Consider the following 25,166-nt stretch of genomic DNA (forward strand, 5'->3'; position numbering starts at 1 on the left):
AGGTACAGTGTGCCTAGAAAGGGCTGTTTGCTGCTACTGGCATTCTTCTACGGTCAGAAGATGCTGGGAGCCTGAGGTGGTTTGGCCCTGGCTAGAGGCCAAATGCCCACCAAAGCAGCTCTATCATTGCCCTTTTCAGCTGAAAAGGGGAGAAAATATATATTGGGAGGCTCAGGATTTGAGATAAGGACAGAGAGGGATCACTCTGCAATTAGTGTCACAGGCAAAACGGACTCAACACAGAATAGAGTAATTTATTCCAATTGCAACTGCTCCCTCAGTGACACCAGAGTTGGGTGATGAGAAGTGTGGCCAGGTCTTAAAGCACCTTCCCCCCAACTTCATGATTTTACTCCCTTCTTTCCCCCACAACATGGCACAGGGAGGGGCAAGGAATGTGGGAATAGGGTATCGGTCAGTTCTTTAGAAGCTGCTTTCCTTCTCCAGATCTTAAACCAGCTCTACTTCCCCCACCCTGCCCCACCCACCCCTCTTAGCAGACTTTAGTCATAATTTCGCTCCCTTCTTCCCCCCCCCCGCATCACAGTGTGGGGAGGGGCAGGGACTGGGGAATGGGGGTTTCAGTCCGTTCCTCCCAAGTTGTTTTCCTTCTTAGCTGGGAGGGGGTGTGTGTGTGTCATTCCACATCCCCCCCCCCCCTTCCCCTGTGACACTGTGGGGTCCCACCCACGGCAGACAGTCCTCCAGGAACCTCTCCAGCATGAGGCCTCTCTGTCGGGGAGTCATCTCCTCACCACAGGCCTCAGCCCAGCTCCCTTCCATGGGGTGCTGACCTTTGGGTCCAGACTGCTCCGGCCTGGTCCCCCCCAGAGTCACAAGTCCCCTGGCAAATCCTGATGTGTGGGTCTCTCCACAGGCTGGAGATGGTCTCTGATCCCTGTCATTATCCATGGGCTGTGGGGGGACACCCGCTCCACCATGGTCTTCTCCATGGGCTGCTGGGGAATCTCTCTCTCTGGCACCCGGAGGGCCTCATTCTTCTCCCCACCCTCCTTCCCTGGCCTTGGTGTCTGCACGGCTTGTTACATCTCCTCACTCCCTTCTATGGGGGCAAAATGCAGCTGCTTGAGGTGTTTTTTCTCCTCACTGCGATTCCCAGAGGCGCTGTGACCATTGCTGATGGGCTGGGCCTTGGTCAGCGATTCTGGCCTTGAGTTGGCTGATGTTCACTGTCTGGGGCCTGCAGAGAGCTTCTGGCTGCTTCTTGCAGCAGCCATCTCTGCAGCTCCCCCTTATCTACCAGCACCCAGCTATGTAAAACTGGGAGAGAGCCGTATCTTGACTCTCTGCCAGCCCATATGACACTTGACAATGTACCGATACTTTTTAGCTCAGCGAGGCAAAGCTTCTGGGTAGGTGAACCAGTTGCTTCATCAGCCTTTGGTGGAAAGAAGCTGCCCTGTTACACTGATCTGAGAGCTGTGAGAATAAGGGTAACTTGAGATCTTTCATCAGGCTGACGACTCCTGTGGTTGAAACAGCAGAACCACAGCTGATTGCCCTCTCCAGAAGCCTGGCTGCTGATCTGATTCCTGTGGACAGAACATCGGGCTGCTTCTCTGAGGATGTGCTGTGGCCTTCTTCCTTGCAGGTGTTTCACCCAGGGGACCATGGCTCAGTAGGGATGTGGATTTGAGATGAGTAAATTCTTTAGACAGATGGAGTTTTGAAGGCTTTAAGACCAGTGTTATCTCCTGACGTGACTGCTGTACAGTTTTGCTCCAAGGAAATTAATCTTCACTCTTGATGCCAAAAGTGGTGCAATTGGGGCAGAACTGGCTTCACTCTTAACTTCCCATGTCCTGGGGAGACCATCCTGTCAGGCTGTGTGCTGTTGTATTTGATCAGGCCGTCAGCTAGTCTTTGATTAGAAACCTTGGTAATGAAATTCTCATTTCAGAAGAAAACAAAGTTTTCAAGTCTAAACCAGCCAACTACTTTGTTAGTACTTCCAATTGGTTTTGTCCAAAGTGAGATTCAAAACTTGAAAAATTAAAGTCTTGGCCCTTCCATGCAGCACCAAATATGAGTCTGACCAAGGAGGATGAAGAACACCAGCAAATGGTGTCTCTTGTGTGCCTTCATCTGTTTTCTTTAATAATTGTCAGCTTTAGTTCATCCAAAATAATTTTACACTTGGCTTCCCTGATTTTTAATTAGTATTTATAATATAGAACTATAGCCAGGGAGCTCTTGGATACTTTGAAAAGGAAGCAGGTAAACAATCAGCTTGCTCATGAATACCTTTCTGGTTTTCCCTGTTTGTTTTCCCAAGTTGTAATTACCAAGCACAGTCCTAACTTGTTCTGCTTCTTCCCTCCTCTTGCCTTGATAGTTTGGGTTTTATTCCATGTTTTCCATCTCTCCAGTGAACTCTGGTTTTAATGGTTAAAGGAAACCTCCTGGGTATTATAATGTGCATTCTGATCAGTACACCTAATTGCAAAGTACATTAAAGGAAAATGAATGAGGCCGTATTTTTCAGCTCCCTTTCATTCACACACCTTTTAAGAAAGCAAATGAGGTTCAACAAAAGCAAGTGTAGAGTCTTGTCCCTGGGAAGGAATAACTGCTGGAATCAGTACAGGCTGGGGGTGACCTGCTGGAGAAGAGCTCTGCAGAGAAGGACCTGGGGAGCCATGAGCCAGCAGTGTGCCCTGGGGGCTGAGAGAGACAATGGGATCCTGGGGGGCATCAAGAGGAGTGTGGCCAGCAGGTCACAGGAGGGGATCCTCCCCCTCTACTCTGCCCTGCTCAGGCCCCACCTGGAGTGTTGTGTCCAGTGCTGGGCTCCCTGGGATAAAACAGACAGGGATCTCCTGGAGAGAGGCCAGAGGAGGCTACGGAGATGCTGAAGGGCCTGGAGCATCTCCCCTGTGAGGAAAGGCTGAGTGAGCTGGGGCTGTTCAGCCTGGAGAGAAGAAGACTAAGGTGGGACCTGATTAATATTTATCTATATCTGAAGGATGGGATGCAGGGGGAAATGGGCAGCCCCTTTCCAGTGTCTGTGGGGACAGGACAAGGGGCAGTGGCTGCAAGTTGGAGCACAGGAAGTTCCACAGCAACATGGGGAAGAACTTTTCCCCAGGGAGGGTGAGGGAGCCCTGGGACAGGCTGCCCAGGGGGTGTGGAGTCTCCATCTCTGGAGAGATTCCAGCCCCGTCTGGACGCCGCCCTGTGCAATATGAGCTGGGGAGCTGCTTTGGCAGGGGGTTGGACCCCATGGGCTCTGGGGGTCCCTTCCAACCCCTCTGAGTCTGTGATTCTGTGATTCTTTTTTTTCTTGAGCACAAGGAACTGTGAGTACAGCCAGTGGCAATGTAAGACCTGGTATTTGAGCAGATTTAGACAATTGGGTTTGCCTTCAGTTGCAGAGCCTGCTGCTATCCCCAGGCTGCAGCGCAGTCGAAGAGCCTGTCTCCAAAGCCAGGCTTTGCAAAGCTCAGCCGTCGTGTTGCTGCATATTTTATATGGGGTGAGAAACAGTAGTGAGGGTGAGTTGGGCTGGAGGAAAAATGTGCTTTATTTGCTCTTTGGGGGGAGTGGGAGATAATCAAAAGTGGGTTTGTTAAATTCATTTTCTTTAATTTGCTCATGGCTTAACTGTATTTAAACTGACCGATTGGTATTTTAAAGTAAATGTTTTTCCTAATGTCCTCATAATATTTGTTATGTATTTGTTTTTCTATCGTGACCTGTCTTCCTTTTAATCCTCTGCTGTCTGGCCAGTTGCAGAGGCTTTCCTCGAAAGACATAATAAAACTCATTTTTCTCCTTGAGACTTTCCATAGGATGACAGGAAATGGCCCAGTGACAGATACCCAGGGAAGCTGTTACAGATACCCATTAAAAAGTTGTCAACAGCTTTAAAACCCTCAACATATATTTATATTCCAAATACATTGGTACTATATATCAATATAATGGAAACTGTGATGAGCTGCTTGCATTCTTCTCTCAGTCTGTTGGGGTCTGAAGAGGTTTATTGCCCTGACCACCTCCTTTTTTGGCTTAGCCCTGATTCAGCAGTGTGAAAATACAAATTTCCACATTTACACTGCTCTTTGTTGGCCAGATACATTTATCCAAGGTGCTGTGACTGGAGGACTCATCCTCATTCAAGAAAATGATGTGCACAAAGACTGTGGTCTGTGTGTGAAACTTCCATGGGTAGTGGAGGGCAGGCTGAAGTAAAGACATGAAACTTGTACAAATGGAAGTCAAAGGGTAGGTCTGGTCCTCAGAACTTTATCTAAACCCCACCAGCTACCCTGACCCAACCCACCCCATGGTGACTCAGTGACTCGTGCCTGTTCTGTGTGTTTTACCTGGCTACCAAAAGGAAATTGGTACAAAGTTGTTTATCACTAAAAACTAAAGGCCTTGCCCTTTCTTTTGTCTCTTTTGAACCTGGGAAGGAAAACCATGTCCTTCCCCCTGCTGAGTGACCAAGTGTTTTGTTTGAGATACGTTCTCCTGGCAGCAGAGCTCTGGCTGTTGCCACCAGCAGACCTGAGCACAGTCAGCAGGTCAGCATCTTCACCAGGCTGAGCCTGGCTGTGGGTTCAGTCCAGGCAAAGCCCCCACAGGGGTTTATGTGGTGTTGAATCCATGATGTTCTCAGAATAGCTACCAAGCTATGCTGCTCTTGTCCTGTCTTCCTCCACAAGGGTCTACCTGTAGAGTTACTCAGGAATTCCTGTTGTGCAGACTCTTTGTGTCTGACTTTCATCATTTTCTGCTGCTTGGGGCTTGTGTTTCTGTGCAGACAGGGGAATGAATGTTCACAAGTGCTTCAGGCAGTGTAAGCTGTCACTGCTGCCAACAGATGCAGCTCCTCTCACTACCCCCAACATAATATTTCTTCTCCTTCTTTTCCTGTGCCAGAAAAAAAAGCCCTTGTGCAGGCTCATTCAGGGACCAGCTCCAGCAGAGAAATCAGCTCAGCACAAAAAGCTGGTTCTTTTGGCTGTGTGAGCTCCTTGATTGCGTTCACCAAGCACCTCCCTGTACTTGAGCTGGTGCAGAGGGAGCAAGGCTGCCTCTGCTAGTACTTGCCTGTGCAACCTGGAGTGGCTGGCATGGTAACTTAACAAAGTCACTGGATCTGCTGCCAGAATTCATCTTGCAGTAGGCTGGGTACAGCCTGTTGCAATGTGTATGAAATGTTTTTAGGTTCTTAGTCAGATGTTCTCTGGAGAGATGCTATTTCCAGCCTTATCCACCTGTTACCAAGTGGTTTGCCAACATAAGATGTTTTTAAGGACTTCTACCTGCAGAAAATCTCCCTCCTTCCCTCCCAGTAGCAAACAAGTTACCAGTGTTTTCATATAATGGCCAGGCCAGGGTTGTAAGACGTCACAGAGACAAGTGCTCCCTGAATACCCCTAAGCACATTGCTCCCCAGAACTGCCAAGAGTGGAAGAGGTCATCGCTTTGATGAGGGTTCTGATCCACCTGGGGATCAGAATGGGAGAAACCCATAGATCTGCATCATCTGAGGTTCATAGGGGCATAGGAGGCACCTGCCAGCTGTCCCAGCAGCCTGGCTGAGTTATGGGCTCTGCAGGTCTTGTGACACTGCTCATCTACCTGCACTGTTGTTTCCATAGGTCTTGTTATAAAGATGATGGGATTGTCTGTGCTACGTTGCAAAACTTGCTCAGCATGTAATAACCAGTGCTGTGTCCAAAGATCTGCAGCCAAGAAGGGTTTGGACAGCAGCACTTACCTACTGTCCCACCCCCATCTCAAAAAGATACCTTAATTGCTCTGTGTTAATCCCAGCCTCACTTAACTGACTTTTTCATCCTCTCTCATTCTTTGAATCATCTGAGCCTTGGTGAATAAATATTAAATCCTACACTGTTTCTTATGCAAACAATCATATCATTGCTGCTTGACCACAATCAGTTCTGCATGCATGAAGTTCCTTTGTGTAGAATTTAAATCTATTGGTGTGTTTTTATTTCATAGGAAGCCCGGACAGAATCTATTGCCAGACCCTTGGAGATCAATGAGGCTGAGAAGACAATGAAAATTGCCATTGACTGTGTTCTAGTAAGCAAAACTCTATGTATTTCATTGCAAAATTATCCTTCCTCCCCCACAAGAAGAACATACCTCTCTTTATCACCAGCCTGGGGTTGAGGGCCACAGCACACCCTACCTACAGCTACTGGGCCAAGCAGTGCTGCTGTCTCATTAGTTACCAGCTAATGTTGCACTCAGTTAATGAGCTAATGCAGACTTCTTTAGGTGACCACAGATGTGTGAACAGGAGTTCATGGAGGTAGAGATCAGTCTGTGATGACTCCTTGTGTTGTGGTAATGAATGCAGTGGCTGATGATCCTTCTGGTTTATTTGGGCAATGTGTTGTGTTCAGAGTGAAGAAGGCTGTTAATTGAAACAGATAGCTTTCCTGGCAGCAAAGGAGGTGTCTGCACAGTGGGGAGTGTGAGCTGTCAGTCAGAAATCACAGCCTGCAGCGGAAAGAGGAAATGGTTTTAGCAGCACTCCCTGGGAAAGCATGTTAAGACTTGCTCAGCTTTCAGCCTGTTGCACTGTGTAACTGTGTTGGTTCAATATGCAGAAACAGTCTTCTGATTGATGCAGCAAAGAACTGCACTTGGCCTCTCTCAGCCTTGGGAGGACATGGCAGAAAACCCCTCCATAGTTTAGTCATAGTCCCTACCTCTCTTACCCCAGAAGCTCTACAGGAGGGATAAGAATTGTCTAAATCAGCACAGAAATCTGCATCCCACCCACACTGTCTTAATCTTGCAGACTTGCAGAGTCAGGGCTGTGAAGGGTGTATTTGGTAACTCAGAATGTGCTGGAACCTCTGGGGTTTTGTAGTTGGACTCTTCCAGAGGGCCTTGTGTCTGTCCTGGTCCTGCCACCACTGTCCCCACTCCAGTGCTTGGGTTCTTGTCGTTCTGAACCTTTAGCTGCACTCCCAGCCACTGTGCATGTATGCTAGTTAATTAAATCCTAGTGATCACTCTAACAGCAAACTGTTTTCAGTCCAATTATATAATTACAAGGAGTGGAGTTCCAGATTTAAACAGCCAATGTGTAATCAATAGATACTCCAGGCAACCTTTCCTTGTGGTTCTGCTCCTCCTCACAGTCTGTATGAATTCAGAACATGGTTAATATGCACTGCTATTTTGGGCAGTAGCACTAATGAACTAACAGCAGCATAGTAGAGCCATTGACTTCTTGTGAAATATCAGTAACACCTCAGCTGTTCTAGTTCTGGTCCAGGTAATGACATGATGTGTTAAAGCTGAGCAGCACCTAACAGTTACTGCTGGAATTTCATCAAGTGTCAAGTCCTCTCTCACTGCAAAGCTGCTCATGGTTTCCTGAGCATGAGCACACTGAATGAACTGAGCTCCTTTTAATAAGATGGAATATTCCCACTTTCCCCCTTCTGATTCCTGTAGCACATGTTGCAGTGCACAAGATGCTTCCCAGATGAAAACATGGATAAAGCAAGACTTAGAAAAAGATTAAGGTATTTGGATGGATTCAGTTCTTTAGAAAAGTGGCCTTTATTTTGAAGATAATTTGCATTGTCTGGCCAGGTTGTGCTCTAGCTCTTTGTTAGAAGGTGATTTGATAACCTGAGATGTGAGATTATGCAGAGCAGTGCCCAGCATCTGAAAGACAACTCTAATTATTCCAGTGGGTCACCATCCTTCTTTTTTTTTAGGAACAAGTCCAAAAGACTAAAGACATGTTGAGTAATGTGGCTTTGGATGAAGCCAGTTTGGAAGCCAAGATTGAAAAACGAAAATTGGAACTAGAAAGAAGCCAGAAGAGGCTCCAGACTCTGCAGAGTGTTCGGTAAAGATGATGAGCTGATTATCTACTGCATAAAGGAGTCTTGGCATAAATGATGGAGCTGGACATAGTGCTGTGAACAGCAAGGAGTGAAGTCTGTAATGAGACTGAGGTGATGGCCTGTGGGAGGGAGGTTTTGTTTCTCCAGAAACACCCTGTCTGGATTATGATTGTTCGTTTTCCTGTTACTGTGTATGAAATTAGGATTTCAAATCACACTGCCAAACCCCACTTGGGCTGGAGGAATCCCAGACATAGATACAGACTGGGAGAAGAGCTCCTGGAGAGCAGCCCTGCTGAGAAGGACCTGGGTGTCATGGGGGATGAGATACTCCACATGAGCAGCAGTGGCTCTCGCAGCTGGGAAGGGCGATGGCAGCAGGGACAGGGAGGGGATTGTCCCTCTCTGCTCTGTCCCTGTGAGGCCCCAGCTGGAGTCCTGTGTCCAGAGCTGGGGCCCCAGTACAAGAGAGATGTGGGACTGTTGGAGAGGGGTCAGAGGAGCCACGGAGATGCTCAGAGGGCTGGAGCAGCTCCACTATGGAGAGAGGCTGAGGGAGCTGGGCTGGGTCAGCCTGGAGAAGAGAAGGCTGTGGGGGGACCTCATTGCAGCCTTCCAGTCCCTGAAGGGAGCAGAGAAACAGGAGGGAATCAGCTTGTTAAAGGGCAGAGACTGGCAGGACAAGAGGGATGGAGTGAAGCTGAAGGAGGGAAGGGTGAGATGAGATATTAGGGGGAAGTTCTTTACAGAGAGAGTGGTGAGGGGCTGAAAGGGGCTGCCCAGAGAGGGGGTGGGTGCCCCATCCCTGGAGGTGTTCAAGGCCAGGTTGGCTGGGGCCCTGGGCAACCTTGTGTAGCTCCAGGCCTGGAGGTTGGTGGCCCTGCCTGTGGCAGGGGGTTGGAGCTCTGTGATCCTTGGGGTCCCTTCCAACCCATGCCATTCTATGATTCTGTGATTCTGTGATTTCTGTGTTATTGAAATTGGCCAGAATATCATTTGTTGGGGTTGCTTGATTGCAGCTTGAGCTGTACAGAATGGTCTGGTACATGTCTTTTCCTTTCTCATTAAACATTATCAGGTAGTTCTCCCGAAAATGACAACTGGTGCAAATGTTCCCTCTGTTCCTAGGGGCTTCTGGCATTCTTAGCCACTGATTAAAACAGCTCACCCCTTGTTAGGATGAGTCCCTCTTGGCAGTGATACAGCCTGCTATAAAATCAAGAGGGTCAGATTCACAGTTTGAGTTGATTTCTTGCCCTTAATTAAACTGTAGGTTTCACACCATCACAAGGTTGGAAAAGACCTTTAAGATCATCAAGTCCAACCATTCCCATCCTAAGCTAAACCAGATCCCTGAGCACCTCATCTCCCCTCTGTTAAACACACCCAGGGAAGGGGACTCAGCCCCTCCCTGGGCAGCCTGGGCCAGGCCCTGACAACTCTGCCAGGGAAGAACTTTGCCCTCCCATCTGCTCTGACCCTGCCCTGGGGCAGCTTGAGCCCATTGCCCCTTGTCCCATCTCCTGTCCCCTGGCTGAAGAGACCATCACCCACCTCTCTGCACCCTCCTGGCAGGGCAGGGGAGGTGGGGAGAAGGTCTCCCCTCAGCCTCCTCTTCTCCAGGCTGAACACCCCCAGCTCCCTCAGCTGCTTCTCAGAGGATTTGCCCTCCAGCCCCTTCCCCAGCCTGGTTGCCCTTCTCTGGACTCGCTTCAGGACCTCAATGTCGTTCTGATGCTGAGGAGCCCAGAACTGGACCCAGCATTTGAGGTGCAGCCTCCCCAGTGCCCAGTCCAGGGGCACAATCCCCTCCCCAGACCTACTGGCCACACTGTTTCTGACACAAGCCAAGATGCCATTGGCCTTCCTGGCTGCCTGGGCACACTGCTGGCTCATATTCAGGCTCCAGCCACCCAACACCCCCAGGTGTTGTTTATACAACCTAATAGGAAAAAAAAAAAGACAACTGAGTGGTGGGGACATTAATTCTTCAATGTGTTTGGACCAGTCACCCTTTGGGTAGATGTGAAGCACCAAAGAGCAATAGTGTTCTTGAGGTGCAAGGATTAGCTCTAGTACAGTTTTGTAGCAAGTCTTCAGCAATGTAGGTGCTTTACCAGCCCTGCTACAAGCTGGCTGGTTTGGGATTTCTTTTGGAGTCGTGGGCCAGTGGGATAATTAACTTAGATTTGCCTGCTAACAGGGCCAGAATGCTGCCTGTGTGCCCTCTTGGAAGCCAGTGGTGATGGGTACACAGTCACCTTTCCTTTGCCATAAGTAGTTTTTGCAGGATGGTTTAATGAGGAGTTTTGTTTTCTTCTGGTAGGCTCTGAAGTAGTGTGGAGTGTCAGAAACAAAACTTCCTTTTAGGTTGGTTTATTGCAGAATTCTGCATGATGTCCAGGTCAGTATTTTGCTGAGTAGTTTGTGCTTCTTCTCCCCAGTCCTGCTTTTATGGATGAGTATGAGAAGATTGAGGAGCAACTGCAGAAACAATACAGTAGTTACCTAGAAAAATTCCATAACCTGGCCTACATGGAGCAGCTCCTGGAGGATCATCAACGGGCAGAGCAAGAAATGTTTGAGGTAAGACAGCTCAGAAACACTCAGCACAACTGTACATCCCATAGGTCCTGGCCTTATAACAGAGAATGTTTGAACACCTCTCTGCCAAAGCAGCACATTGCCAGCTGTAGAGCCAGCTCAGAGTGACTGGCAGTTTACTGACAACCCAGTAAGAGTGACTGCCTTTGGACAGGCATGGTAATACAGCTTTATTTTTTCAGTTAGTGGAGTTTAACCAGTGTAATGATGCCCTTTTCCACTCTCTGGCTCTCCCTGACTTCTTTTCAGTTGTTTTTTGTTCATGAAGAACGTTTTCAGCATTTCTAATCTTGCTTTTGCTACGTGCAGTGTGTGTGCTAAGAGTTGTTAGGTACTCAGATTTTATCATCTGCCAACAACTGATGTGTAAGGGTTTCTCAGTGCAAAACTCTTCAGTTGCCCTGCAGTGGTTCCCTTCAATGAGAGCAGCACAGACTCTGAGTGAAAAGATGAGATAGGCTGGAATCCTCACTCACACAGACTTCAGCTTTGTTTGGCAGAAGTTCTGTATTCTGGTGACTGGCTGAATTGTGTCAGTTCCCCCTGAGTCTATTCTGTATCCTGCTGGATAATCTGCATCTCCTGCTCCAAACTTCCCTTTGGGTGTTTATTGGACTGCAGTGCTTTCAGCCAGCCTTTCATTCAGCTTCCTGTAGCCTCATGTTTTGCTTGTTGGCTTTTCATCCTTCTCACACTCATTACCCAGTGTATCTTCATTCACCAAAACATGTTTTCAGTGAGGAACAGCTCTCCCCTTGGGCCTTAATACTGGTGGGTGCCTGAGTTAACCAGTGCTTCCTCTCTCTGAGTCATCCTGTCTTTCATAGGCAGATCAGGTTTTATTTTGTCAACCCAACTTACTCTTGTTCCTGGCAGAAAGAGGGGAGAGCTGTGCATGATGTTCCTTCTCTCTGGCTGTGACTGTGTGTGGCTTCTGCTGTCTCTGTGGCAACCAATTTGAAGTGATTCAACCCCAAGGTTTTTAGGATTCCCCTTTAAAATCTTTGTACTTCACAGCATCACAAGGTTGGAAAAGACCTTTAAGATCATCAAGTCCAACCAATCCCATCCTAAACTAAACCAGATCCCTGAGCACCTCATCTCCCCTCTGTTAAACACACCCAGGGAAGGGGACTCAGCCCCTCCCTGGGCAGCCTGGGCCAGGCCCTGACAACTCTGCCAGGGAAGAACTTTTCCCTCCCATCTGCTCTGACCCTGCCCTGGGGCAGCTTGAGCCCATTGCCCCTTGTCCCATCTCCTGTCCCCTGGCTGAAGAGACCATCACCCACCTCTCTGCACCCTCCTGGCAGGGCAGTGGAGGTGGGGAGAAGGTCTCCCCTCAGCCTCCTCTTCTCCAGGCTGAACACCCCCAGCTCCCTCAGCTGCTCCTCAGAGGATTTGCCCTCCAGCCCCTTCCCCAGCCTGGTTGCCCTTCTCTGGACTCGCTCCAGGACCTCCATGTCCTTCTGATGCTGAGGAGCCCAGAACTGGACCCAGCACTGGAGGTGCAGCCTCACCAGTGCCCAGTCCAGGGGCACAATCACTTCCCTATACTTGTGCTATAGTAAAAGTTCCTCACCTGTGCTGAAGGCACAGGAAGGTTGCAGTGTCCCTTCTCCTGTGATCTGCCCCTGTGGCATCTGGGAGGTGTTTTCAGGAAGCCTTGTTGTGCTGTAGAACCCATTGTGTGCTCGGTGCCTGCGTGTCTGCACGGGGCAGTCCAGCATGCAGGGGCTCTGCTACCAGCCTTCAGGTCCTTCTGTATCAGGAGAAAACATGATCCTTCCCATATCCTTTAGGACAGAGGAAGAGGCATGCTGTGTTCTGTTGAGAAGGCTCAAATGTTCTGCTGCCTTATTTGCTTGAGGGATAAAATAACCTGTCTTTTCAAAGAGAACATGGGCATTTGCAACTTGTCAGTCATCATGAACCAATTTGCCATTAACCTCCCTTTGTATAAGCACTGTCCCTGTAGACATTACTGCCCATGTTTCTCATCAGTAGTCAGCCTGGTATTTTCATGTGTCTTGTTTTATAATGTTCTAGTTCTTCCCCATATCTTTGGCCAAAACCAAGTTCTCCATTAAATCATAATCTTGAAGTGAAGCCTAAAATCTAATTTTTCCCTTCTGTTCAAATGTGACTTAATACCAAAAGTAGAAATGTTTTGAACTGAACTACCTGAACCTGTTTAGAATTTCATGCCCAGAAGTTAGTAATGAGCCAGTGTACAGCTCCTCAGGGGATTCCTCTTAAAAGATAATAAGAGGAAGAAAAAGCTTTTGTCATTCAGGGCTGTGCCCGTGCTTAGAATATGGAGAAAGCTTTTTATTTTCCTTTTCTCCTCCTTTCTGAGAGACACTTGGAAATCTACCCATATGCTTTGGCTTTTCATTTAGCAGGATAAGTGGGTAACAATGCTTCAGCATCGTGCCGAATTAAAGAGTAGAAAAACTCATGACAAAAAGATGTGAGCTCTTTCTCTGCCCACTTCTCTCCCTTGTTACATGCAGTGCACATTATTAACAGGCACCTGAACTGGAAACACCTTTAAGATGTGTTGTGTGCTGAAAGCAAAATGCCATCAGGTCTTCTGCAGGTGGTACTCTTGCCATGTCTGGTGGTCTGTATTTGGGTGACTCTAGCTATGACCTCAAGTGACAGTTACCTGTGCTATGGCTGTTAAGTACATTGTGGTAGCTTAAGCTACTGTCAAGTCCAGCTCTATAGCTTGAGCTTAACCTTCAAAGCACCCTGGGATCCTTTCATTTTGCTTCCTCTTTACTGGTTTGTCAGATCTTTTCCCCAGGGAGTGTTTGGCCAGACTGAAAAATAATAAAAGCAGGGGGGGAAAGGTACACTTCACAGTTGTTCTTTAGAACTGGAGAGAGGAGCAAGGGGATCAAGAACAGAAATTAGAGCATCTAAAAATATGTACAGTATTCAAAGGATGAGACTCTGCCCATCTCTTTGTGGGCAGCAGTGACTCGGGTGGGCCCGGCTGCTCTGCTGTAGAAGCCGTTGGTGTGGTGGAAGAGGAGAATCCTGCTATCCTCTGTCTCTCTCACTGCCAGATTTTCAGGAGCACTGGGCTCCAAACTATTATTTGAAGTTATAAGGAGGTGTCAGTGCTCAAAGTCAGGTTCCAGGACATGGTAACTGAAAGATGATGAAGAATCTGTGTCTCAACTAAACCAGGAGGCTTACTGATGCACTCTTGTTACTAAACCAGTGCAGGGATATTTTTTAATCACTCTTCTTTTACTTTTAAAAAGATGATGCACTGCTTAATCCTTTTCAGATTGGTCTCTTGCCAAGCTGGAACACTGGGGCATTTCCCTCACCACTTCTGGCTGTCATGCTCTGCTTTCAGGTAGTGCTTCATCACCTTCACCTGCTTGTTGGTGAAGCAAAACTCTGGGTCGTTTATTACATGCTTGGAAAATAAAGCAGTTTGCTGTAAAATGGTGCTGCATCTTGTCCTAATGTTTATCATCTCTTGTCATTTTTAGAATCAACAGAGGAAAAAGTAACTAGGATAATTACATTTAATCCATTTTAACACACACTGTCTCCCAACTCTAAAAAAAAAACCACTGAAAATTATGCTGATTTTTTTTTCCCCAACCCTGATTTGTCTTTTGTTCCACCAAACAAATCTTAATTATCTTCTGTAGTAGAAGTGAGAGTCAATTCTTTTTATCATTGCTGTGTGTTTTGTTAAATAGCTTGCCAGAAAAAAGCGACAGCAATGTAATTAGATTAATCCAGCACTCTGTGTGCTGTTCAGGGCTGAGAGCTGCTTCCAGGACCCCTTCCCTTGCCTGGGTGCATGCTTTCAGGAGGAATTGTTGTTCTGATTGAGAGACTGTTGCTGAATAACGAGACTAATCTCTAGTGCACTCAGACTCAAAGCTGTTTTGGTACCCTGCTGACGTTGTGCAGCTAGTGACCTGGGCTAGGGTGCAGTTCCTAATTAGAAAAGTGATTTAAAGATTGTACCCAAGCACAGTGTTTTTAATTAAGTGGCATTGAGCAGCTGAAGCACTCCAGCCTTTCCAGACTGCAACGCTGGCTGTTTCTGGGGGAGGGGGGGGTTGTCCTTCCATGTGGTAGGTGCACAGTTGCATGGAGAGGAGCCCTTTGTAGCTCCAGTTATTGTCTTGAGCATCCTGTTCCTTTTGCCTCCTGCTGTCTGTAACAATACAGAGCCATGGTTGGAAAGCCATGAGCAGGAGCCTCCTGCCAGGCACTGGCCTGAGAAGTCTCTCTGTGTGTTAAAAGGAACTCAAAGGCTTGGTGTAGAGTCTGAAGTGAATGAATTGCCAGAACTGAACAGTTAATTGATGATGAAATTACCCCTTGCAGAGCACCTGCCTGTTTGATGTGGAAGCCCTTTGAAACCTATGAAAAATATGGAATTATTTGTCTGTTAGCAGCTCTCATTTGTGGAGGTGTCAGAAGCCCTCACATGACTCCTCCTTTGAGTGAGTGTCTCATACCTATTGACAAACTGTCATGCACTACTTATTACTGGATCCAAGGAATTTAAGCAAGAGCCTTTTTGTCTTTGCAGCCTCTTTAGCCTTTCTTCATTTTCAGCCACCTCTTTTATTCTCTCTCTGTTCTGCTGTGCTGCTCATGGAATTAATCCATCTTGTTGCATTTCTGTGCAGAAGCAGAGACTTATGTGCCATGTCTCCTCACAGGCTGCTGCTTATTTTTCTACTATGTAAAAAGATTCAGCACATTTCAGTAATTTGTATGATGTTTTTAAGATGAAACTGTTCCTGATCCCAGACTCACAGGGGTTGGAAGGGACCCCCAGAGCCCATGGGGTCCAACCCCCTGCCAAAGCAGCTCCCCAGCTCATATTGCACAGGGCGGCGTCCAGACGGGGCTGGAATCTCTCCAGAGATGGAGACTCCACACCCCCTGGGCAGCCTGTCCCAGGGCTCCCTCACCCTCCCTGGGGAAAAGTTCTTCCCCATGTTGGTGTGGAACTCCCTGTGCTCCAACTTGCAGCCATTGCCCCTTGTCTTTTTGCCTTGAGCCATCCCATTTGAAATATTAAATCCAGACATTCCCACTGTGATATCTGCTCACAGCAACAGCCAGGCAGAAGGTTCATATGAACAGCAGTTGGTTACAGTCTTTAATCTTCCAGCTAATGTACATTTGAATTACTATTCTTTGGTAACATTTTTATAGGTACCAGGAGAACACTCCTGGGCCAGTGTTGCTGAGTTACATTGAATATTAGATGGAAAAGTAAGTACAGGCATCTTAATTGTTGATTGCTTCTATCTTGGCATTTAGTCTGATGTACAAGTGTGACAGTCCTGGTGCACTGAGCCACAGAAATCCCATCACAGGGAAATGTGGGAGCAGGGAAAGGAAAAGGAGGAAGGGAATGTGGAGGGAGAGAGTAGGGGCAGGGGAGCATGGGAGAAAAGGACAGAGGAAATTGCCAGCCTGAGAAATTAAATGGAGAAGATGGAGAGAGGGAAAAGCTGGGAGTGCATGTAAAGAACGTGTTAGGAAAGATGCTCCAGGCCCTTCAGCATCTCTGTCCCTCCTCTGGACTCTCTCCAGGAGATCCCTGTCTGTTTGATCCCAGGGAGCCCAGAACTGGACACAACACTCCAGGTGGGGCCTGAGCAGGGCAGAGCAGAGGGGGAGGATCCCCTCCTGTGACCTGCTGGCCACACTCCTCTTGCCCCCCAGGATCCCATTGACTCTCTTAGCCCCCAGAAGAACCACTGCACAAAACCAGTGTCTCTTGAGTGCATTCTGAATGTGCTGTCTTTTAGTTTTCAAGTATTGCCTTTATCTGGTTTTATTTGGCAGGAATATAGAACAAGAGGATTGTTCCTATTCTGGTCTCTGCTGTCCCTGTCAGCCCACATTATGCATTTGAATATTCAGAGGTACTTCAGATGTGAATTCTGTAACAGATGCAGCTTGAAATCCACTCAAAATAGGAGACATACAGAGCACTTGAAGCAATATTGATCAAGCAGATCAATTTATTTTTCCCCAGAGACCACCTCAGCAATAAAAGTCATTATGAGAAACCTCTAGTAGGTGATTAAAACCCAAAGAATTGGGTGAAAGAAAAAGTTAAAATAACTCCTACTTGGGGACTGATGTTTTGCAAGTGACTTGCACCAAGTGACATAGGGATATGATTTTAAAATGATGTAAGGGACAAAGCCAGGAGGCTTCTGCTCTGCTGCTGTGCAGGATACTCCATAGCTGAGGAAGGGAGAGATGGGGCTGGTGGTTGATTTCTGTGGCCATGTGTCATCTCATCAGGTGAAGAGCAGCAAGGTGTGAACTTTTAAATGTTGAAAAGTAGAACACTTCTCAGTTTGCTGGCTGTACAGAACAAGTTCTAGTTCAGTTCTGTGACACACATGCAAAGAAACACTCTGTGCATACCAACAGTGGGCATCTAGGGCAGATATTCTGGAGAGCAGATGGGATCCTGGCTCCATCAGCAGAGGGGTGGCAGCAGGGACAGGGAGGGGATTGTCCCTCTCTGCTCTGTCCCTGTGAGGCCCCAGCTGGAGTCCTGTGTCCAGAGCTGGGGCCCCAGTACAAGAGAGATGTGGGGCTGTTGGAGAGGGGTCAGAGGAGCCAAGAAGATGATGAGAGGGCTGGAGCAGCTCCCCTATGGAGAGAGGCTGAGGGAGCTGGGCTGGGTCAGCCTGGAGAAGAGAAGGCTGTGGGGGGACCTCATTGCAGCCTTCCAGTCCCTGAAGGGAGCAGAGAAACAGGAGGGAATCAGCTTGTTAAAGGGTGGATAATGGCAGCACAAGGGGGATGGAGTGAAGCTGGAGGAGGGAAGGGTGAGAGGAGAGATTAGGGGGAAGTTCTTTCCAGAGAGAGTGGTGAGGGGCTGGAAGGGGCTGCCCAGAGAGGGGGTGGGTGCCCCATCCCTGGGGGTGTTCAAGGCCAGGTTGGATGGGGCCCTGGGCAACCTTGTGTAGCTCCAGGCCTGGAGGTTGGTGGCCCTGCCTGTGGCAGGGGGTTGGAGATCTGTGATTCCTGGGGTCCCTTCCAACCCAGACCAGTCTGGGATTCTGTGATTCTATGAAATCAACAGAATCCCCATTTCTGACCATGAGACTCTCTGAGAGTCTGCTATTTTAAAAAAAAAAAATTGACCTGGAGAGCTGTGTGTCTGTCTCCTATTTAAGCTTTGTTGCATCTTTGAGAGAACTGATGAGAAATCTGCCTTAATCAGAGCCCAGCCTGTTAGTCAGAGTGTAACTCTCTTTGGCAGTGCTGCATTCACTATAAATACCTGGCAGTGTCTGTCTTCTAACAAGAAACAAGAGTTTCACATGGTGCATCCTGCATCTCAGTTCCTCTTCACCCACAGGGATTTGTAAACTAACAGCTCCTGTTCTTAGTCTGTGGAGCAAGCTAGAATGAAGGTATCCTGTGCCACTCCTACTTAAGATGGGAGCAGAACACAGAATTACTGAAACTAGAGAAGGGTGAGTAAGATGAAACTCGGTGTTGTAGATCATTTGCTGCTCAGCAAGTATCACCTGCTGGTTGGGTATTAAACAATCCTGGTCTGACACATGTGAATGGTCCCAGAAACAGTGCTTGCCATTCCCTTGTAGGAGAGATTCATCTGCATCATTGGTCATCTTTACTTTCTTCTTCTCTAGCCCATCACAAGGAGATGATTCAGAACAGTTTTATCCCAGTCTAAGCTGGTAGCTGGGGCACTGTGCTGGTGAGCAGGGATGAGCAGTGCAAATGTTTTCAAGCTGAAGAGATAAAAACCAGGTTTCTAATGCCTGTGCTAGGGCTCTGATGGGACTGTTAGAGAGGCTTCCTGGTGCTGCCTCTTCATTTAGGACTTGACTGGTGGGAAATAAGGAATTAACTGAAGTGTGTGTCAGCCACCTGCATAAGAGATTCTCTGCTACAAGAAGCATGGGCTGTACTGGAGCTAATTGATCTTGAGATGCAAGGCAGCAGATTCCCTTATCAATTCCTGGAACTGTCAAGTTCACCAAGAACATCCACTCTGTGATATCACAAATGCTCTCCTTGGAAAGCAGGAATAATCCCCACACCCCTTCCACCACCTGAGGGTCTGTGCTGCCTGTGACATGGGGAGAGGGTAATTCTGGTGTTAGATTCTAGTGATGATGTGGCAGTGATGGCTTTGTGGTGGTGAGCAGCACACAGCTCTGACTACTAATTGCCAATCAATATTAATTTGGATGATAATTTCTTCAGACACCACAACCTGACCTCAGGTTTACATTACAGCATCGTACATTAATTCAAACCAATCCCACACCCAACTGGTAGCACTTGTAGGCTTGATGCAGTGAAAGTGTAGTACAGCTCAGTGAGCTGCTACTGAGTTACTATAACTCATATCTTCTGCAGAAGCAAATAGGAAGGATGGAGAGGAGTTGTCTTCATGGTAAACTGGTGATGAATACATTTGCTTCACAGGATAAAGTCCATCCTCTGTTGTGTTGTTTTAGGCAGTAGTGAATTTCTGAGTGTTGGTGTTGCCTGGCTTGAAAGCATTTCAACTGGAAAACTCTGGGCAGAAAATCTTAGTTTGGGTCTTTTTTTCTTTTTTCCTTCTGGTTTTTTTTCTCAGTTCTGGGATGACTTGAAGGCCTGTGACCTCACCTAGTCTCCTGCTGCAGTCTGTGCCAGTGCCCTACCAATCCTTGGGGTCCCTTCCAACCCAGACCAGTCTATGATTCTATGATTCTATGATCACTGGAGCTGGTGTGTCAGAATTTACTGGGGGAGGATGCTACACTCAGTGCCTGTGTACTGTGACCTGACCAATATGAATGCTGCTTGGTCTTCCCCTGAGCCTACTCACTTGGGTTTGGTGTTTCACTTCAATAAGAGCTGTTCTGTCAGCTTGAACAACTAATGCTCTTCTTCCCCATTTATTGAAGTCCTTTTACTGTATCTGTTACAGCTCTCTTAGTGAAAGGTTCTTCCCTAAGAAGCAGCAGAAGGCAAGGTTAGCTGGGTTCAACACAGGAAAAGAATAACCTGGAAAGACAGGCTCATGCTGCAAAGCAGCACAGGATTTGCTATTTTTCAAAAGAATTTGATTCTTGTCACAGTAGATCCATCAGTGACAGGTCGTGGCTGGCTGGGACAGGAGAGGTTCAAGGTAATAAAAGCCTTTCTCTGAAGAAGGACAATGAATCAAAGAAATAATTTAAAATAATGAGCTACAGCAGAATTGAATCCCCATCCCCTCCCAGGGGCACTGGGGGTGCCAGTGGTAGGGTAACAGTTGGCAGGTTGCTGGTGGGTATCAGCTCAGTGTATAAACTGCTCCCAAGCAGCTTTAGCTGGGCTTCAGTAGAAGTGATTACTGTAAAATGACTGTTAAGGAGGAGATGGAGGATTGTTTCAGCACATGAAAGCGAGCTAGAAAGGCACATTAATGAGAATAAGGAGGTGACAGATGGCCTTGCAAGAGGGGCTGATGATGCTCAATTCATTCAAGTGGGTGATTGCCCACTGAAAGGATGATCTCTAAATAATGACCAGTGGTGATGGCTTTCAGTGCTCCCCTAGGCCACAGTGGTAAAGATGTAGGAATGTCTGCAAAAGCTAAATGTTTGTTAGGATGAGACTTGATGAGGGACCCAGAGAATCTGCTGGATCAGACCAGGCCCACGTTTTCTTTCTGGTGAGGAACATGCTGTTTGGAGCAGTGGCTTGGTGAAGACCACATTCTCCAAAGTACTGTGTTTGGTCTAGTACTGGGGTTTGGGGGGGCAGTGGGGGTGGGTGCTGCTCCTGTATTTGTCAGGAAGCTCTATCACAGTGATAGCACTTCCTAATTACTGAGGTGACATCATCAGTCAAAGAAGAAGAAGAACCTCTAGATGCAAAACCTCTCCCTGTGCCAGAGGGCTGGGGTCCTGCTGTGCTGCTGGCTGGAAGGCAGCTTCCCCTGGGGGTTCTGCACCCTTCACTGAGCACATTGGGTGCTGTGGGCGGGAATGTTTTAATTCAGCTTTGGTAACTATTGTAGGAAAAGAAAAGTCCCAGTCAAATGCCTAAAGACAAAAGGTGGGCAAGGGAAGGACCAGTAACTGCCAGCTGGGGCTTTGGGGCTTGTGTTTTCCTGAGGTGAGGGGATCTACCAGCAATAAGCACTCAGAAGTTCAAGGTTAGAATTCCTATTTAGCTTCAGTGGCATGATCTGGCTTGTTTTATAGGTCAGTGTTTTGTCTGCAAAGGCAGAGTGCAGCACAGGCAGGCTGCTCCTTTGCAGAGGGAGGAACTCCTCATCCTCACCTCCTAACCTGCCCTTTCTGAGTGCCTACAGCCACCTAGTGCAACCCTCCAACCATGCCAGCTGTCTCCCAGTGTTTCTGTAATCCCTGTGGGGTCAAAGCTGTGCACCTTCTAATTCCTCCTGTTTTCTTTCCTATGATGTATGTGCTTGTGTTCAGGCTCTTGAGATGGGGCCCCAGAGGTTCTGGTTCACTCTTCACAGTGCTCCCATTTCTTGTCAGGCTATCACCATATTCAACATCATTCTCTGACAGATCTAGTCTGAAGCCTGTTGGTAAAGATTCCTCTGTGCTGCTTTTTCAGATGGATCTTCTCTCTCTCCCATAGTCTTTGTACCTCAACAGAAGGAAGAGGAACAAACCCCACAGCACTGCAGTCACTTTTAGTCAAGCATGACTATAGCCATGTTCCAATTTAAATCATAAAACTGGAGATGAATTTAGGGTGAGGTATTTAATAGGAGTTCAGCATGATTTTTTTAAGCATTACTTGTCAAGGTAGGTAACTAACAATCTCAAACCTCTGAAAGACCTCTGGCACATCAGTAACTGTTTTTTTATAATGCTTCCCTTAAGGGAGGGGGTGATCTTTGCTAAAGAAGTAGGAAAAATGTTAAAAATTTGGTAGCTCCCACTAGCTGGGAGCAGGTAACTGCATTACAGGAGTTTGGGTTTTCATGCACTGTTGCCAAGTCATCCAGCTACAAAAGCTAAATGAATCCAAACTATGCTGAAGCAGTCTCCAGGTTTACAAATGCTTTGCCAGCAATATCACACCTTGCAGGGTGATTGGACCAGCTGACCTTTGAAGGTCCCTTCCAACCCAAACCATTCTATGATAGGAAGCATCATCTTCTATTCCTAAAGAACAGCTCCAGGTAGGTTGGTAACTCATGCTCTCATGAACTTCAGCTGCACAACCTCAACATTCTGTTCACTTACCTTTCTGTTGCACCTAGCAGGCTTCCTCTTATTAAGAGTACTGTCACATTCCCTGTTCAGGCACTACAGGTTTTCTCCTCATCCTTGTCTCACCCCTGCTAAATGAATGGCAACACTCTATTATGGAAAACAAATGCCCTTGTGTGCATGTAGCAAGAGCTAATCTCAGCTGCTTTGTTCTACAACAAAGCAAGAAACAGCTGCTGAGATTAATAGGCAAGGTGAAGATGAGGTGCTTCAATCCATCATTAAATTGGTTCATGTTAGGTGTACTGAAGGGCAGTAGGATTACCACTGTTTTCTAGTAAATCACTAGGAAGAGAAGAAAACACAGAAGGAAATGTGGGTTTCCCTTGTGGAGATGAAAAGGTTATACACAGGCAGGTATCTGGAGAGATGTTTGGGGTTGGCAGGATATCTGAGAACAGAATCATAGAATCATAGAATCCCAGACTGGTCTGGGTTGGAAGGGACCCCAAGGATCAGAGAGCTCCAACCCCCTCCCACAGGCAGGGACACCAACCTCCAGGCCTGGAGCTACACAAGGTTGCCCAGGGCCACATCCAACCTGGCCTTGAACACCCCCAGGGATGGGGCACCCACCCCATCTCTGGGCAGCCTGTTCCAGCCCCTCACCACTCTCTCTGGAAAGAACTTCCCCCTAATCTCTCATCTAACCCTTCCCTCCTTCAGCTTCACTCCATCCCCCTTGTCCTGCCATGATCTACCCTTTAAACAAGCTGATTCCCTCCTGTTCCTCTGCTCCCTTCAGGGACTGGAAGGCTGCAATGAATTACAATTAATGGATTCTTTCTTTCCTGTTGCTGCTGACTGCACATGGACCATTTGTTCATGTGTCACAAGGCAAGGTGCCTGCTAGGGAAAGCTGGTGACATAACTGGTGACTAAGGTCAACTGAAAGATATGGACACATTCTGGAGTGAAAAAGAATTCTGACTTGATTTAAGGAAATCTCCATTTGGACAGTCAGGTATCAGAACAGGCTGCCCAGACAGGTCGATCAGTCTCTCTACTTGGAGGTTTTTGAGACCCAACAAGCTCCAGCTGTGGTCCCATCTCATTGCTGGTCCTGCTTTGAGTAGGAAGTTGGTCTGGGATCTTTTGAAGGTCCAGGTTGGACTCAATGATCTTAAAGGTCTTTTCCAACATGGTGATTCTGTGATCCTGTGAAGGTCCCTTGGAGCAGGGGTTGTTCTGGGGTCTAAGCTTAGGACAGAGTCCTGCCTTGCTGCCTGTTTCACTGGGCTGTCTGCTCTGAGTTTGCAAAGCGATTAATTTGATTACTTGTGAAAGGGTAGATGTGTGTCTGCAAAAGGCTGCATAATACATGAGACAGAGGAGGAAAAGTTCCATCTCAGCAGAGCTCTGTCTGCTTCTAATGCAGGATTTTCATCCTCAGTGATCTCCAGTGTCCTGAAAGGCCCGGGAGTCCCCTCTGACAGGGCAGGCTGGCTCCAGTTTTGCGTTGTGGCACATTAATTGTGTTAATTTGACACTGTGGTTCCCCAGTCCATGCTGCCACTTAATTTGGGTAAAGTTTGCTTGTAGAGTAAGATACGTGCAGTGTTTGCCTGCAGCATTTCAGTCCTGTTTGCTTACTGGAGAGACTGAACAGGAAGCTTCAATGTTGGCTCCCCTCCCACTCATACAGCATCCCGAGGCACCCAGCCCATCCCCTGTGGGGGCTTCACGAGGTCAAGGGCACATCTCTTGTTGCATGGAGCTCCACACAGAAAGCCTGACTGTTACCCTCTGCAGAGTGTAGCCTGTCACAGCTCCATGGTGCAGCGTTGTGTCAAAGAGCATCCGCAGCAATCACAGACTCCCAGGGGTTGGAAGGGACCCCCAGAGCCCATGGGGTCCAACCCCCTGCCAAAGCAGCTCCCCAGCTCATATTGCACAGGGCGGCGTCCAGACGGGGCTGGAATCTCTCCAGAGATGGAGACTCCACACCCCCTGGGCAGCCTGTCCCAGGGCTCCCTCACTGGGGAAAAGTTCTTCCCCATGTTGCTGTGGAACTCCCTGTACTCCAACTTGCAGCCATTGCCCCTTGTCCTGTCCCCACAGACACTGAAAAGGGGCTGCCCATTTCCCCCTGCATCCCATCCTTCAGATAGTGATAAACATTAATCAGGTCCCCCCTTAGTCTTCTTCTCTCCAGGCTGAACAGCCCCAGCTCACTCAGCCTTTCCTCACAGGGGAGATGCTCCAGGCCCTTCAGCATCTCCGTAGCCTCCTCTGGACTCTCTCCAGGAGATCCCTGTCTGTTTTATCCCAGGGAGCCCAGAACTGGACACAACACTCCAGGTGGGGCCTGACCAGAGCAGAGGGGGAGGATCCCCTCCTGTGACCTGCTGGCCACACTCCTCTTGCTGCCCCCCAGGATCCCATTGTCTCTCTCAGCCCCCAGGGCACACTGCTGGCTCATGGCCACCCTCTCACCCACCAGGACCCCCAGGTCCTTCTCCGCAGAGCTCCTCTCCAGCAGGTCATCCCCAATGATGCAGTCCTCATGCCCTTAGCTTTTCTCCCTTGTCACATGTCAGATGTCCTGTGTCACACAGAAGTGACCAGCCTCACACTGCAAAGCATCTCTCATTAGCATGGGCTTGTTCTTGCTGAGCTGATACAGCCCATGGCTCTTAGGATAATGTGAAGTGTGGGGAGCAGCATCTGCAGTGAAGACAGAAGCTGGTCAGGCCAAAAACTGTGGTCATTAAAAGCAGGATGGAGAAGGAGATGGAGAGGGAGATAGAGAAGGAGATGCTGAAGCTGCAGCTGACTCAGCAGTTTAAAAGTTGTCACTGTTTTTAAAGCCAAAGTCTTTAAGCAATGAAGCTGTTGTCATTCTTTCACTAATGGAATCAATCTAAGGTTTCTCTGAAGATTCTTTTAACTAAGAGTACCTCAGTACATAACTTGCAAAAAATTACATGAGAGATTTTGTTTACTTTCTAGATTTATGATCTGCCATGGTCTCTGCCCCCTCCTTTGAAGATCTTGCTTGTTAAAGACTGTAAACAGCAATTAACTGGTGCTGTCTGGAGTCCAACTGGTTTGAGGCTGCACTTCTGAAACGGATTTTGTTGCTGCAGTTTTTGATAAGCTGTTGCAGGGTGTAGCCTGGCACCACAGCTAAACTGCTGCAGCTGTGGACTGCTGTTGAAAGGGACGATGTTGTAGGGTCTCAGCACTTCCCTTGTGGCTGACAGTGGCATTTGACAGTCGAGCTACTCAGAAATCTAAACCAGTAGAAACCCAACATTTTTCCTGCCAATTAACTCTGGGCTGGCTTGGTAGGAGGTCAGCTGAGCTGCTGGTATAAAAGCACAAGTAAGAGGCTAGAGGAAAGGAATCTGTCTGGTTAAACTATTTCCTTAGCTAAATGTAAGAAAAGCAA

General features: G+C 47.8%; 1 protein-coding gene across 1 annotated transcript in view; it reads left to right on the top strand.

Moving 5' to 3' along the window:
- The window catches only part of CLUAP1 (clusterin associated protein 1), a gene marked incomplete at its 5' end in the record, with an annotated part of 73,235 nt that overhangs the window by 19,662 nt on the left and 28,407 nt on the right, over positions 1-25,166 (top strand). The window contains 3 exons of the mRNA XM_084271209.1: positions 5,998-6,081; positions 7,743-7,876; positions 10,319-10,460. Of these exons, the coding sequence (XP_084127335.1) occupies positions 5,998-6,081; positions 7,743-7,876; positions 10,319-10,460 (360 nt within the window). The remainder of the gene's footprint in view (positions 1-5,997; positions 6,082-7,742; positions 7,877-10,318; positions 10,461-25,166) is intronic.

Source organism: Gallinula chloropus, assembly GCF_964237585.1.
Source record: "Gallinula chloropus genome assembly, chromosome: 15".
In the NCBI taxonomy this organism is placed as follows: Eukaryota; Metazoa; Chordata; class Aves; order Gruiformes; family Rallidae; genus Gallinula; species Gallinula chloropus.